This window comes from Rattus norvegicus, chromosome 11 (assembly GCF_036323735.1).
Source record: "Rattus norvegicus strain BN/NHsdMcwi chromosome 11, GRCr8, whole genome shotgun sequence".
NCBI lineage: Eukaryota > Metazoa > Chordata > Mammalia > Rodentia > Muridae > Rattus > Rattus norvegicus.
Genome location: NC_086029.1, coordinates 91252799 through 91268727, shown reverse-complemented (window position 1 = coordinate 91268727; position 15929 = coordinate 91252799). Strand labels below are relative to the sequence as shown.

Genomic DNA, 15929 nt, shown 5'->3' with positions numbered 1-15929 from the left:
TACAGGTGGTTTGGTCCTTTATTTCTATTATTCATACAAAAGAACATCGATCTTAACAGTTCTGGGTCAGTTGCTGCATCACAGTTGCGCAGAGGCTCATCAGCTGCAGGTGCTCATCTGCACCATCTGCTAAACACTTATCCACCTCCTGCAAAGGAAATGGGAAAGATGAAGGCGAGCCCAAAGAGATAGCTTGGTAACTTTTTGAAGTGTAAAATACTTACAGCAAGTTTTTCTGTAATGATGGACTTCTGTTTATCAGACAGATTTTCATCTTCTATGATTGAATCATGAAGTTGGTTGACAAGCTGAGTGGCTGCATGCCCTTCATCTATTAGGTTCTGCAACAGAAAGTATGCGGTCTTAACTCATTAAATGGACCCCAAGCGGGCTTTACCCCACCCATGCTGACAAGGGAAGACTGCTGCTGAGAATTGCCGCAGTGCAAATTTACCTTCAGCACGGCTTCTAGTTTGTCAAAAGAGCCGCTGTGACATGCAGTGACTATTCCCTCAATGGTTGCAGCTGGTATTACCTGAAACAATAAGCATTAGAAAGCAGCAGATCTCTAGGACTGACTGAAAGTCAGAAGACTTAGGTGTGTACTTGCCCCAGCAATGTCTGTGATCACATCTTCCGAGATTTCCTTTCCACCTGTTAGTCGAGTAGCACTTTGAAGAAATGTAATTGCTTTCCGTAAATCTCCTTCTGATATTCTAACAAGATAAGCTATTTCCTGAAGAGAATTTGCAAGAAAACTGTTAACATCAAGATTAGAGCATTATTTTCAGGACCTCTCTAAGAGGTAAAAAGGGATTAAATCCCTAATCACCATAGTAATTACCTCATCGCCAATTTTGACATTTTCCTTCTCAGCAATATCCAATAATCGCTTCTGTTGAATTTTATCTGACAGAGGCTTGAAGCGGAATTTTGAACATCTAGAAGTGAGGGGTTCAATTATTCTGAAAAAGATTGAAAACATGTATTTCAAAGCATAGAAAGGGCTGGATGTTCTCACTATAAATCCAAGTTGAAATCAAGTTATAATCTGATTATGACACATGTATGTGTATATAGATAGGTCAACCCTATAACTATATAACAGTGCTATGCATGATTTTAAAAAGACTGTTTAGCATGTGTCTTCCAGGTGTATACATACCGGCTGACATAGTTACAGATGAGGCAGAATCTGGTTGTTTTAGACTCTTTTTCCATGGTTCGTCTTAAAGCTGCCTGAGCAGCTGAAGTCATAGAATCTGCTTCATCCAGAATTACAATCTTAAAGGGAGGACATGGTTTCCCACTAAATCAGAAACAAAGGAGTTGACTCAGGATAAGTATCTTTGCTAAGATACAATATATAGTTTTTCTTTCATTATGTGGTACTCCATAACTCTTGGTCATACATAAGAATACTTTAGCACTCTAACTTAGATTATATGTATGGGGGGGGTGGTTATTTTCTGAACATTGATTGTGTTTCATTTTTATTCCCTATATCATGTTTCTTTAACACAGCTAAGTTTGTTCTGGCTTCTACTGTTCATTTAGCCAGTCCAGGACCATTTTATGAGGTTCAGCATAGTAATAGAGGCATTTCAATACAGTTTTCATATTGCCAGGCTCTTACTGATGTATAATCTCACTGTATGGGGCTCTGGCTGACACCAATGCTTCAATTTAACAACAAAGGAAGGGAGGGAGGGAGGGGCCGTGCCCCTAACTACCCACCCTGGGGAGCAGCAGAGTCAGCTGCAGAATCAACACAATGTGTAGGGAAGGATTTGGCTCTCATAGTAAGTGCACATGGAGGAAGATCCAGACTGCAGTAGCATCAGGACCTTGTAGGTCGTGGCCGCATGAAAAGCAGTGAAGCTAAATGCTGCCCTTCCACTTCCCACCCTCCTGAGTAAGGGCTTATTCTGTGTTAAACACGGAATCTGAGACTGGTAATTCTAAGACCGCTATGAAAGAAACCATATACCCAGTTGTGGTAAGCAGGGTCTGTCATCTTCTGATAAAAATACCAGAAAGGCTTTCCTTCCTAATTTCTATAAGTTATCCCACCTGAATGCCCGGCCTCCAAATACCATGCACTGAATTTGGGAATTAAATTTCCAATAGTTGATTGAAGACCAAATTAAAACCACAGCCTATATTTAAAAGCATATATAATGAACGATGTTACAGAGAGGGAAAGGCAAGTTACTTACTCTGAACGACTTCCAGACACAGTTAACTGAGCAAAGTTTTTCACTTTCTCTCGGACTACTTGTATTCCACGTTCATCAGATGCATTTAACTCAAGGACTCTTAATCGAAAGAGTTCAGGCCTATTTCAAAATGAAAAGTATTATGAACCATATGGCACTAAGTCACCCAGGTGCTGATGCTGTGTATTAGTTCAAACCCTACCTGGTGAGCAAGACAGAAGGCACAGTCACACACATATTTAACACTTTGGCTAGAAACCTTGAGGCCAGGTGTACTAGCTGGTTTTGTCAACTTGACACAAGCTGGAGTTATCACAGAAAAAGGAGCCTCAGTTGAGGAAATGCCTTCATGAGACCCAGCTGTAAGGCATTTTCTCAACTAGTGGTCAAGGGGGGAGGACCCAGCCCATTGTGGGTAGTGCTGTCCCTGGGATGGTGGTCTTGGGTTCTATAAGAGAGCAAGCTGAGCAGGGGAACAGAAACCCTGACTAAGATACCAGGCATGGTGGCCAACACTATTAATCCCAGCACCTGGGAGGCAAAGACAAGCAGATCTGGGTCTAAACAACAAAAAATACTATCTCAAACAAACACTTAAAATATTCCTCAGCTCTGTGAAATAAATGTTTTCTATTAAAATAATAGTAACATGTTCCTTAATTTACTTATTCAATTCTTAGAGATCAAGTTTTAAATGTTGTAATTTAACATATTTTGACTTCTTCCCATAGAATAGCTTGCTATAAGGAAGAGTGCTAGAGTCAAACATGAGTAGGTTGTACACGGCAAGGGATCCGACTGAGGGCCTTGCACGTCAGGTGAATGCTCTACCTACCGCTGAGCTATACCTCATCCCTAAATATGAATGGTTTTTAAAAGATGGATTCTCATAGCTAAGCTAGATTAGAGCCCTTTATGTAGCCCACAGTGGCCTCAAACTTGCAATTCTCTTGTTTCCATTTTTTTGGTGCAGGATTTATAGGTATGTCACATCAATCACACCTGGCATATAAACAATTTTTAAATGAATATGTAAAGTAATATGGCACAATAGAGATCTGAGAAATAAAAAATTATACTAAAGAAAACCATTGTTTCAAAATTCTAGTGCATGCACTTTTTCATTCGTTCAAGGTTTTGCTATGAAGCCCAAATTGGCCTCAAATATGAAATTATAGGATTATAGGAGTGTTCCACCATGCCTGGTTCCTGTGTGTGTGTGTGTGTGTGTGTGTGTGTGTATGTGTGTGTGTGTGTGTGTGTGTGTGTGTGTGTGTGTGTGTGTGTGTGTGTGCGCCCGCCCAAGGACGATGCACTAAGTTGTTTTAGGTCTCCTAGAGCGATATGAGCTACCTGTGTGGGACCTGGGCTCTGACCTCTGGTTTTCTGATACCTTTGATAAAGCTGAACTTTCTAAGACAATGGTTTAGTAGGGTTGGGGATTTAGCTCAGTGGTAGAGCACTTGCCTAGCAAGCACAAGGCCCTGGGTTCGGTCCCCAGCTCGGAAAAAAAGGAAAAAAAAAAAAAAAAAAAAAAAAAAAAAGACAATGGTTTAGTTAATTCTTTAAGTCACATGTACAACTAAGTATGTCATTTACAATTAAAGTCAAGTCTTTAAGAATATCCCTGCTGGGCACGTGGTGGTGCAATGCCATTAATTCCAGCACTTGGGGGACAGAGGCAAGCGAATCTCTGAGTTTGAGGCCAACCTGGTGCAGAGTGAGCTCCAGGACAGCCAGGGCTACACAGAGGAACCCTGTCTAAAACTAAACAAAAGGAATATTACCAACGTTACTTTGGAAACTGTTGTCATTTGGCCCAAGTTGGCCTTGGACTCATGATCCCACCTGGCTTAGCCTCCTGAATTTGCAAGTATGCACAATGACTGGCCATGAACATAATTTTTAAAGTATACTAAGTAGATATATAAAGTAGATCTGTGACTGATTCCAAAATAAATATGCCGCTGAATTTTGTTAAAATTACACCAAGGTTGGTTTAGCTTGAGTCTGTGAGTCATTCTTAAAAGAAACTACATTTAGGAACTGTACACTTCAAAATCTAAAACAGTTACAGTGGTCAAGGCAGTAAACATAGGAAGAGGGGTCTAAGCAAAATCCTGGGTTTTCCAATGTACCTAAAATTACACTCAGTTACCACTCACTGTGCTCACGCTCAGGGGACCTGAGGACAAGGAATGTGGCCACTAAAAGCAGGGCTGAGGAGGTACATGGCAGGACTACATAAAGCCACACGTAAATCACTCAGAGGATATGACTGGTCTTCTGGGTCCCATAATTAAAATAAAGTAATGAAATCACAAGCTTCTCTGTTATAGTACTCTCAGCATATGATATGAACAAGGTTCAGAATGCTCAAAAGAGGCAGGAACTGATTCACTCAGGGAAGAGTAAAATGGGGATCTAATTAATTTTTGTGGGCTGGAGAGATGGCTCAGCGGTTAAGAGCACTGACTGCTCTTCCAGAGGTCCTGAGTTCAAATCCCAGCCACCACATGGTGGCTCACAACCATCTGTAAAGAGATCTGATGTCCTTTTCTGGTGTATCTGAAGACAGCTACAATGTACTTATATAAAATAAATGAATAAATCTTTAAAAAAAAAAAAAGAAAATCTTAATTTTTGTTTGCTTGTTTGTTTTTGGTTTTTCAAGGCAAGGTTTCTCTGTATAGCCTTGGTTATCCTGGAACTCCCTCTGTAGTCCAGGTTGAACTAAAATCCTCCTGTCTCTGCTGTGATTAAAGGTGTACGTCCAAGACAGAACCATGGAAACAAACAAAACAGCAATAAAGCCAAAAAGCACCCTTCAGGGAGAAAGGGGGTAGCAGGAAGCAGTGCTTTGCAAGTTTGTTTATGTACACCTGAGTGCAGGTATCTGAGGGAAGCGGGGAAGAGGAATGGGATTAGCTGGAGTTATAGCACAGTGCTCAGATGGGTGCTGGGAATTGAACTTGGGTCTTCTGGAATGTCAGAAAACCCTCCTAACCCCTATATCATCTCTTCAACCTCTGGTGAAGTTTTAATCACTGATTCTAACATCATGTCTTAAACTCCTTTTCGTTCTTCTAAAGACTATTTTTTATTTATGTGTGTTTCTATGTGAGTATATGCTACATGTATTCAGGTATCCTCAGAGGCAAGATAGAGCCTGATGTCCTAGGGCTGGAGTCATAGCATTTGTGAGTCATTGGTTGTAGGTGCTGGAACCCACATTCTGGTCCTCTGGAAGAGAAGAAAAGCTCTCTTAAGCTCTAAGCCATTTCTTCAGCTTCTAATGTATAGTCTTTAAAAAAGAAGTTGACCAACTGTGGTGGTTTGAATAAAAATGCGCCCCCCACAGGCTCATTTATTTGAATATTAGTCACCAGAGAATGGCATTATTAGAAAAGCATTAGAGGTATGGCCTTCTTGGAGGAAGTGTGTTAGTGGGATGGGCTTCGAGGCCTTGTGCTCTGTCTCTGCTTATGGTCAGGACTTCGCTCCCAGCGACTACAGCATCATGCCTGCCTGCTGCCATGCTTCTCACCATAACAGTAACCCTTTGAAACTGTAAACCAGCCCCAGTTAAATGCTTTCTTTTATAATTGTTGCCTTGGTCATAGTGTCTCTTCTCAGAAATAGATAGTGACTAAGACGCCCACCAATGTCAACTTACCCAAAGAGCTCTCTAGCTGCTGCCAAAATGGTGGATGTTTTGCCAGTTCCAGGTGGCCCATAGAACAAGAGATTAGGAAGCTGCAGAAATTAAATTTTAATGTTTGCACATTATACGCTGTCACGAAAGAAACTGAGAATACCCAACCATCTGTTGAATGATATGGTAACTTTTCTAATAGAGAATACACATGTCTAAAGATTTTTTTAATATAAGTGGTATCACAGTATTTAAAGTTCTAAACATGCCCTTGAACTTGCTATGTAACTGTAAGTGACTTTGATGACCTTGAGCTCCTGACCATTCAGGCCATGGGCTGGAGAGATGGCTCAGCGGTTAAGAGCACCCGACTGCTCTTCCAGAGGTCCTGAGTTCAATTCCCAGCAACCACATGGTGACTCACAACCATCTGTAAAGGGGTCCGATGCCCTCTTCTGGTGTGTCTGAAGACAGCTACAGTGTACTTATATATAATAAATGAATAAATCTTAAAAAAAAAAAAAAAAAAGAAACAAGAGTTTCAGGCCACTACTCCCTGATAAAGCATTTAGTTCCAATTTAGGCAGGCAAATTCTAAAGGTAAAAAAGAGGCTGGGGCTGGAGAGATGGCTCAGCAGTTAGGAACACCCGGCTGCTCTTCCAGAGGTCCTGAGTTCAATTCCCAGCAACCACATGGTGGCTCACAACCATCCGTAAGGAGATCCGATGCCCTCTTCTGGTGTATCTGAAGACAGCTACAGTGTACTTATATATAATAAATGAATAAATCTTTAAAAAAAAAAAAAAAAAAAAAGAGGCTGACAATTTGACTTTTGCCAAATGTTGCCCTTCTTGTTCATCCTGCTTTTTTATTCATGGTTCATTCAACCAGGGGCCACTCTGGGTGCTACTTAAAAGCTTTTACTGGGTTCATACTCCACTTGGAAAACAGTAACAAACCTCAAGCAATTACAATGACTTCTGATAAGAAAGAACTTCCCCTCCGAATGTCTGTACTTCTCAGTCTGGACTCTGGGCTCCATTCTCCATTTCAAGACTACACATTGCAAGTTGGAGCCTTATCTGACTGACATCCATTCTACAGCGGCTCTTCTTTTCTTCACTATTTTTGCTGCACTTGTTTTAATTAGCAGTTATTAAATGTTTAACAGTTGAGTTTAATTACAAAAGACATGCTTACTCATTAGATCACTTAAGGTGAAAAACATTTTGTTTACAGCTGGGAGTAATGGCACATGCCTTTAATTCAGCATTCAGGAGGCAGAGGCAGGTAGATCTCTTGAGTTTGACTCAGGACAGCCAGGGCCACACAGAGAAACTGTCTTAAGGAAGGAAGGAAGGAAGGAAGGAAGGAAGGAAGGAAGGAAGGAAGGAAGGAAGAGAGAGGAAGACAGATGACTACTTTAACAACATATAGTTTAAGATAGTGCTATGAGACCCGACTTTCAAATAAAAATGAAAATCCCTTATGTGATAATATTAACTTGACAGGTTCTAGGTTCACAAACTGTGGACCTGTCCTTGAGGAATACCTCTAGAGACGTGTTTCCTCATGGTCAGCCCAGAAGACACAGAGGTCCATGCAACTGTGCTTCAGGCAAGTGAGCTAAATTTGAACTGAAACAGAACTTAGCACCATCATCTAAATGGTACTAGTTTTACAGACATGAAACATGCTAGAATAGGAAGGTTGGAGAGATGGCTCAGTGGCTAAGAGCACTTGACTTGAGTGCTCTTCTAGAGGTCCTGAGTTCAATTCCCAGCAATTACATGGTGGCTCACAACCATCTGTAATGGGATCTATTTCCCTCTTTCAGTGTGCACAGAGACAGAGCACTCATTTACCTGATAAATAAATCCTTTTAGAAATGCGAGAATAAAGTCACAGTGCTTATGCCAAGGTTCAAAATGCAGCTGAGGCCACTGCATGAAGCTATCTGTGACAGTGAGGGAGGCAGAAGTTACAAAGGAAACCTTTGGGATTTGGGAGATGCCAAGATGGTGGAATGTCTTCTGAGAAGCTGACCCAAGACAAAGGCTATGTGTGCTGTAGGTGGCAGAACTGGAGGAAGGGGGCTACCTGGGTCCTTCTACTAGAACCTCAAGTGTACAACTAGCCATCTATCCTACTGGGTTTAAGACACTCGCCTGCTCTCCTTGCTGTTCTTCTTCCCTTTGGGACCTTCACTCTGTACAACTGTATAACTATAACAAGTCTTCACAACTGCTCACTCTGTAACTACTGTAACTTGCCTTTATTGTAAGGGACTCACAATTCAGAGACCTTGTCTCAGAAGAATCTCTGCCCTTATACTTTTTTTTTCTTTTTTCTTTTTTTTTTTCCTTTTTCTTTTTTTCGGAGCTGGGGACCGAACCCAGGGCCTTGCGCTTCCTAGGCAAGCGCTCTACTACTGAGCTAAATCCCCAACCCCTGCCCTTATACTTTTAAACAGTTTTACCACTGTTAAAGACTGAAAATTTTGGAAATTGTTTTGAATACATTTTGCATTATGAGTCAGCCATTTGACTAGGGGGACAAAGATTAGAAGGTCATAGTTTAAAAGTTTTATGCTTGAATGACAATTTGACAAGAGAGAGACGTGATGATAGCACTAACTGTATATTTGACATGAGATAGGCCTCAGAGCTAGGAAGCCAAGGGGTTGAACACCTCTCTGCCTCTTCCTTTTCTTTTTTAAATTCATTTTAGGTTCACTGGTGTTGGCCTGCATGTGTGTCTGTGTAAGGGTGTCTGTCAGAAGCCCTGGAACCAGAGTTACGGATAGGTGTGAACTGCCCTGAGGGACTGGGCATTGAACCCAAGTCCTCTGGAAGAGCAGCCAGTGCTCTTAACAACTGAGCCATCTTGAGCGTAAATGCAGTGTGGCCAGCTGCCCCAAGTCCCCACTGCATGCCTTCTCTGCCTGTACTATGAGCCAGCATAAATCCTCAGCCGTATTCTGTCTCCGCAATGTACAGAGTAACTGGCGCACTACACTGGGTCCCAAAGTTCTCCAGACAATAACTGATCCGTACACGGTTTAGTATTTGTAATGATTACCGCAGCTGACTATAATACATTTCAACTCTTTAAGGCAAAAGTAAAATTCTCCTTTTAAAATGTTTCTAACTCACATTTATCAGTTATACATTAAATGGGTTTTATATGTGTGTATGTATCATGCTTTTAGCCTCATTACCTTGTCTTTCTTTCTAGAGAAAGACTTTCTCTGTGTAGCCCTGCATGTCCTGGAACTAGCTCTGTAGACCAGGCTAGTCTCAAATTCACAAAAATCGACTGCCTCTGCCTCCTGGGATTAAAGACATGCACCATCACTGTGTGGATGGAGGCTTTGTAACTTTTTAAGTGTAGTAGTTTTATTTATGATTTTCCTTGGTGTCTCAGGGAACCCTCAAAGCTCCAGGCTATTTGTAGTCTAGGTGCTGATACGTGAGGAGTGTGAAGGGAAAAGGTACACTAGAATGTGCCCCCCCATACAATCTAAACAACTACCCTCTCTTCAGATTACTCATTTTTATACAATATAAACTGATCTCAGAAAACAACAAACATGGGGCTGGAGAGACGGCTCAGTGGTTAAGAGCACTGACTGCTCTTCCAGAGGTCCTGAGTTCAATTCCCAGCAACCACATGGTGGCTCACAACCATCTGTAAAGAGATCCGATGCCCTCTTCTGGTGTGTCTGAAGTCAGAGACAGTGTATCCACATACATGAAATAAATATATAAATCTTTAAGAATAAGTTCCAAGACTAAAGAGAAACTCTGTCTCAAAACACAAAACAAAACCAACTGACCAAAACCAACCAACCAGTAAAGATCCCCATCCCTTTATTTTATTTTGAGGCTAAGTTGGCCAGACTGGCCTTGAACTTACAATTCTCCTGCCTCAACTCCTCCCTGAATAGCTAAGGCTATACCTATACCGACAGACCAAGCAAAATAAAAAGAGGTTAATAAATGTTGTATTAGGTGATAGTTTTATACTTGTCCAGAATTGTTAGATTTTGTAATCTGTTACTATCAATTAAAATTGTATGCCATTGTAACAGTAAAAATTAAGTGGCTATTTGGCTCAAATCAAAACGAATACTGGAAAGGATTTTTAAGTTTTGTAACTCAATTTTTTTCTCAATGTATAGTATAGTACAGATTTAGCATCCCTAGCTAGAATTCTCAAATCCAAAATATTTCAACACTAGTATGACGCCTCAAATTCATGGTACCCTGAACATATTTTTTTTTTCACTGTATTATCCTTTAACTCTAACACTAAAAAGAGGAAGGCAGATCTCTGAGTTTGAGGCCAGGATATGAGAGAGAGAAAGAGAGAGAGGGAGAGAGAGAGAGAGAGAGAGAGAGAGAGAGAGAGAGAGAGAGAGAGGAAGGAGGAGGAGGAGGAGGAGGAAGAGGAGGAGGAGGAGGAGGAGGAGGAGGAGGAGGAGGAGGAGGAGGAGGAGGGAAGGGAGGGAGGGAGGGAGGGAGGAAGTGGGGGCAAAAGACGCCAGCAACGATGTGAGACTAACCCACAGCTGCTTGCATGGGTGGGCACAATTTTGTTTTTGATGGTACAAAATCCTTAGTTCTTATGCCAATGTATAAGAATCAGGGCATGGGTATAAAGTACTCACACATAAATGTTCCCCAAAGGCCCATCTGTGTGAGCCTGTGGTACTAATGGGTAAGGAAACTTCGGAACTATAAGCTGAAACAAAGTTTCCATTTAAGTTGTATGTATCATTTTGTCAAAAAGATACAAAGTTGCCTAACCTAGCAAATATTCCAAACTCTGAAAACACAATCTAAAATCCAAAACGTTTGGTTCTAATCACTGTGGAAAAGCAATAGTCATCCACCTGTACGGTAACTTCAGGAATAAATAATGGTGGCCTAAAGCAAACATCTCCAAAAGCAGCCTAGACTAGGAAACAGGATGGGAGGTAAAGACTACTGTCCGCGCTCACTTCAGATTCCCTCTCTACAAAGCTCACAGGGACTTATTCTAAGACAACTGAAACCTGCTGACTCAGCTAGCTGTCCTGTCATTCACCTGCCAATCATACCATTTGGGAGGTAGACACTGGAGGATCTGAAACATGAGGCTATCCTCAGCTATGCTGGGAATTCAGGGCTACTTAGGGTACATAAAACCCAGTCTCAAAGTCCTAATGCAAACCAAACTGCTCATCCTTCAAATTGGTTTATGTTGTCTCTAATACTTTAAAACCTAAGTTACCAAGGGTACTTATCCTATGTATGGCAGGAAATGCAGTGCTCTAAGAATTAAATGCTTCATTTTAAAAATAAAGTTAGGTTAAAAAGAACATGCACCCACACATATATGTTTCAGACAGGGTCCCACTGCAGCTGGCCTGGGATTTACTATGTAGACCATGTTGGCCTCTGCCCCCAGATGTTGAAATTAAAGCCACATGACACTATACACAGCCAACTATATACAGTAAAATCCAACCTGTTTTGATAACACACATCTGTAACTGCAACACGCTTCTATCTACTTGTTTAGCCTCTTTCTGCTACAATAAAGGCTCATGGAGAAAGGGTCCTAACCTATCTTAGTCAGTGACCTTCAATACTACATAATAATGCCACATAGAAGATGATGTGCAAACTACTTATAGTTTTAAAAATAATATCAAAGACTTATTGCATGTATTTCATATGGACAAAAGGCTAAAATAAAGGAAAAGGTGAATGAACCCCTGAATTCCCCAACATCATCAAACACCATCTACTTACATCAGCTCCTTCTAAAGACTTTTTCAGCACTGCAACCACTTCTTCCTGGAAAGCAACTTCATCCACGCACTTCGGACGGCTGGAGGATGGAAGGAAGGGAGGTTACGGAGCACACTGCGGTAGCCACAGAAAAGTCTTAAATGTTCCCGAAGTTAAGATACCAATGAGAGCGCTCACATGTTCCTTATGAAATTGAAGGAAATTGAAGTTATTTTTGCTTCGTACTTGTACTGGCTGATAAAATATTAAGCAGAGGAATTTAATTTTATGTATCATGAAGAACAAATTTAGAATTAAAGCGAATTTCATGTGGAGGCTTACCTCTTTAATCCCGGCAAGTGGGAGACAAAAGCAAGTAGTTCTCTGAATTTGAGGCCAGCCTGGTCTACTTAGTGTATTCCAGGACAGTCAGGGACACACACACACACACACACAGAGTGAACACGTGTCTACAAAGTGTCTCCTGAGAAGCTGTGAAGCTGAGTTGTAAAGGACTACTTAACAACCTAACAACTGGCAACTACTTTGGTTTAAAATAAATAAATAACACACTCTTTCTCAGCTAATACATTAAATGATCAGTACCATTTTCCCCTCTTGAGACAGGTTTTCTGTGTATTTCTGGTTGTTTTGGAACTTGCTCTATGGACTATACTAGCCTTAAACTCAGAAATCTGCTGAGAGCTGGGATTAAAGGCATGGGCCACCATGACCAGCTAATGATTTTGATCTTAAGTCACTTATTAGCAATTTTTATTTTTTGAGACAATGTCTCAATATTTACCTCTGGCTAGCTTGGAACTCCCTCTCTGGGCCTCAGGCACCTGCTTGCCTCTCCCCCTCCAGTGCTGTAAATAAAAGTGTGAGCCGCCAGCCATTGTTTAGTAATTTTAAGAGAAACTATGACAAAGCCGTCTTTCTAAAATTTATGACTGAGGTTTCTACTTAGTAAATTAATAAAACATCCTTTTATCTTGACAAAGTTTCATGGGGGTTACAGACATGGCTCTGTGCTCTTCCAGGGGTCCTGGGCTCAATTCCCAGAGACCTTATGGTAGCACACAACCATCTCTAACTCTAGGCCTAAGGTACCTGGTGCCCTTTCCTAGCCTCTAGGGGCACTAGGCACACACTTGGTGCACAGGTTATTCATGCAGGGCAAACACTCAAACACATGAAGTAAAACACAAGTGGAAACCTTTTTTGTTAAAATTTGGGGTGTCTGTGTTGTGTGTCACAAGTACACAGATGATATAAAGGGAACAAATTTCAGAAGTCCCTTTTCTCCTTCCACCAAGATGTTCGGGAATCAAACTCATGTTGTCAGGTTTCCACAGCAAGTGTTTTTTACCCACTGAACCCTTGCATCCACACTTTCATAATTAATCAGGTTGACACTGGGCATGGACCATTGCATGTGCTATAAAGGTCTGCGGAGGATTAGACAGAAAACAAAGAAAATGCGATGTAAGGCTTCTCCAAAGGAGAAGCAGTATGTAAGTCTGAGTGCATATGGGAGCTAATAGCCAGAGCTGTCTGATTGGAGAAGCTGAAAATCTGATCCTCCCTTCCCTACATCCTTGTTAATTAAAAAAAAAAAAAAAAATCTAGATTTGGGGTGGTGAGAGGCAGACACTCATCGCCAAGTCTGATGACCCACGTCTGACACACGGGATACACAGGGTAGCTGAGGACTTACTCCTGTGAGTCAAGGCTTGTTGGGGCATGTATCCTCCTTCCTCAACAACAAATTTTAAAACTAGGAAAACTATAGATTTATGGGCTGGAGTACAGAACAGTGGGGGAGTGCCAGTTCACTAATAAAAAGTAAATCAAACCCTAGATTAGGGTTAGGGAGACAGCCTGATGATCCGAATCCCATCAGTGGAATGAGTGTAACCACTTACTTTGGGGGTGACTATGGGATGAATTGGGGGCAGGAAGGGGGAGTGAAATCGATGAAGTACTCATATCTGCATTTCTCAGTAAAACTGAAACAAAACAACACATGAGGGCTTTTTCTGTCTTGTAAATAACCTGGAAATGTTTGGCAATCACAGAGGCTAAATCTAGCTAGCGGTTAGGGGTACTTCGAGTATCATCTTGCAAATGACAATTTAGTGGTACTTCACTACTAAAACAACCACAAAGAATCCCATATAATGATAGATAGAAGGATAAAATTTAGGTTTCAGTAGAACTGTTCATAGCCAGCTCACAGAAACGTTGCCTCCTTCATTTTTGTGGGACTCTAAAAAATCTTAGGTCGTCTATAAAATAAGAGAATAAAATTCAACTACTGCATCACTCCAAGGACCTAGGACTTATCATTGGGTGATACCGGCCCCCCAAAGGTTATGATCTAAGAACAGCAAATTCCCCTTTACATTAAAAAAAAAATGACTAGAACTGATTAGAGAGAAAACTTATTAGTTATTTTAAAAAAAAAAGTACAAGCAGTTCTTACTATTTTTCCACCCAAGGAACTGGTTTGACTTTCTTGGTTTCTCCACTGCTTCCTGCAGAGGAAGATATGCCCCGTTCCTTGGTCAATTGTGGTTTGGTACTGACAGATGTGCCTTTCAGAAATGCTTGCATGGTTTCTTCTCCTGGGTGTAAGAAAAAAAAAGCCATTATGGGGCAGTTCCCCTTGAAAGGACCCCTAACCCTGTCCCTTGCGCGAAGGCGGAGGAGGACACAGCCCGGTCCCCGCTAGCCTGTAAAGACTGATAACATCCAGACCGGTCACTTACAGTTGTCGCCGTCCCCCTGGTGCCGCCGTTCCCGCCACAGGACGGCGGCGAAAGGCATGGCGGGAGCGCGCCACGCAACAACGTCACTTCCGGCGCGCGAGTCAAAATGACGCGCGCTTCCGAGGTGCGGCTCCGGCCTGCAGCTGGGGAGCTCTATAGAGGTAATCCGCGGCCAGACTTCAGCCCGGAGAGTGCGGTGGGTGACGACGCGGCCACGGGCCCGACCTGCGGCGAAAGGACCGGGCCTAGGGCGGGCCCACGCTGGAAGAAGCTTTAATTAAGAAGCGGCTCTTGGGTTTGCTGCCACAGTCACCCCGAAGGTCGGGGCCAGGACGCGTTCTCTTGACCCTTCGCCGGAAGGGGACACCTTGCGGACTACTGCCCCGACCCCGATTTGCAAGGGCACCGGGCAAGCTGCTTTTACAAGTGCGGCGTCTGAGAGATAGCTGCTTTTGTGGAAGAACACGGTTTGATACCTGTGTTTTGATACTCATCTGGTGGCTCACAACTGATTCAGTTCAGTTCACTCCAGTTCAGGGGACCCAACGCCCCCTTCGGGTCTCTGCAGGCCCTTAATACACGCGGTTGTACGTACTTGCACGCAGTCAGAATATTCTCACACGGGACGCGTCGGGGGGGGGGGGAGAGACACACAGAGAGAGAGAGAGAGAGAGAGAGAGAGAGAGAGAGAGAGAGAGAGAGAGAGAGAGAGAGAGAGAGAGAGAGAGAAAGTGTCTTAGCCAGTTTCTGCCTTAGATGTCCCCATGTTAGCACAATAAGTTTATAGAGTAGCTATGTCTATGTGAACAGAGGTGGTCGCCACACGAGTTAAACAGAGACTGCTCTAGTAACTGCATTGCTAGGGGCTGAACGTGCAGTCCACAGGAATGAAAGATAATCACCGTTCCTGGGGTGGGGTGCCATCCCTCAAGGGGATCAACTAACCTTTGCCCTACAGTGGAAAAAATGTCATCGTTTCTACCAGAATTTGAATTTGTCTAATTGTGCTCATTTTCTAGAACCAAAACTCTCAAAGGCTGGGTTTCATCAGAAGCCCATATGTGGTTTGGCAGAAATACACTTTCAGTCCTAAAACAGACCTACAAGGTCAGAATCTCTGTGGTGTCTGTGAATATTTGTCATAGAAGTTTTTGATTCCTCCAAAACTGGGATGGAAAACCTCAAAAACCTCAATGTAATCAATCCACAGTGTTGTCCTCAGTAATTCCAGGGTTAATGCTGTAACAAGAGACTTTATTCTTTTCGGTTTTCATTTCCCTTGAGATGGTTCTGCAAGAGACCCTCACCTTAAGCTTAAACTTCCCAGGTTTAGAACTAGAGTGATGGCTCAGTGGTTAAGAGCACTGTCTGCTCTTCCAGAGGTCCTGAGTTCAATTCCCTGCAGCCACATGGTGCCTCACAACCATCTGTAATCAGGTCTGGTGCCCTCTTCTGGCCTGCAGGCATACATGCAGGCAGAAAGCTGTATGATGTATAATA

General features: G+C 42.3%; 1 protein-coding gene across 2 annotated transcripts; it reads right to left on the bottom strand.

The window, feature by feature from the left end:
* Positions 1–14455, bottom strand: Rfc4 (replication factor C subunit 4). 2 transcript variants are annotated; one of them, NM_001105869.2, is made up of 11 exons: positions 14430–14455; positions 14144–14285; positions 11677–11755; positions 5896–5975; positions 2220–2339; positions 1166–1309; positions 845–965; positions 611–736; positions 455–535; positions 225–341; positions 1–148 (listed from the first exon to the last, which is right to left on the bottom strand). In NM_001105869.2, the coding sequence occupies exons 2-11, from the start codon at positions 14272–14274 to the stop codon at positions 53–55; spliced, it is 1095 nt and encodes a 364-aa protein (NP_001099339.1). In that variant the 5' UTR covers positions 14275–14285; positions 14430–14455; the 3' UTR covers positions 1–52. The 2 variants fall into 2 exon arrangements, with proteins under 2 accessions (NP_001099339.1, XP_063126438.1); XM_063270368.1 differs by lacking the exons at positions 5896–5975; positions 14430–14455 and having other exon boundaries at positions 11677–11859; positions 14144–14282.
* Between the last annotated feature and the right edge of the window lie 1474 nt (positions 14456–15929).

Bases quoted from the DNA above. Each gene is read 5' to 3' on its own strand.
- Rfc4 (NM_001105869.2), bottom strand. From the start codon at position 14,274: ATGCAAGCATTTCTGAAAGGCACATCTGTCAGTACCAAACCACAATTG. The intron at 2,340-5,895 runs GTAAGTTGACAT...ATTTTGAAATAG, and splicing joins GCAGCTAGAGAGCTCTTTGG to GCCTGAACTCTTTCGATTAA. The intron at 536-610 runs GCAAGTACACAC...TTATTGTTTCAG, and splicing joins TGATCACAGACATTGCTGGG to GTAATACCAGCTGCAACCAT.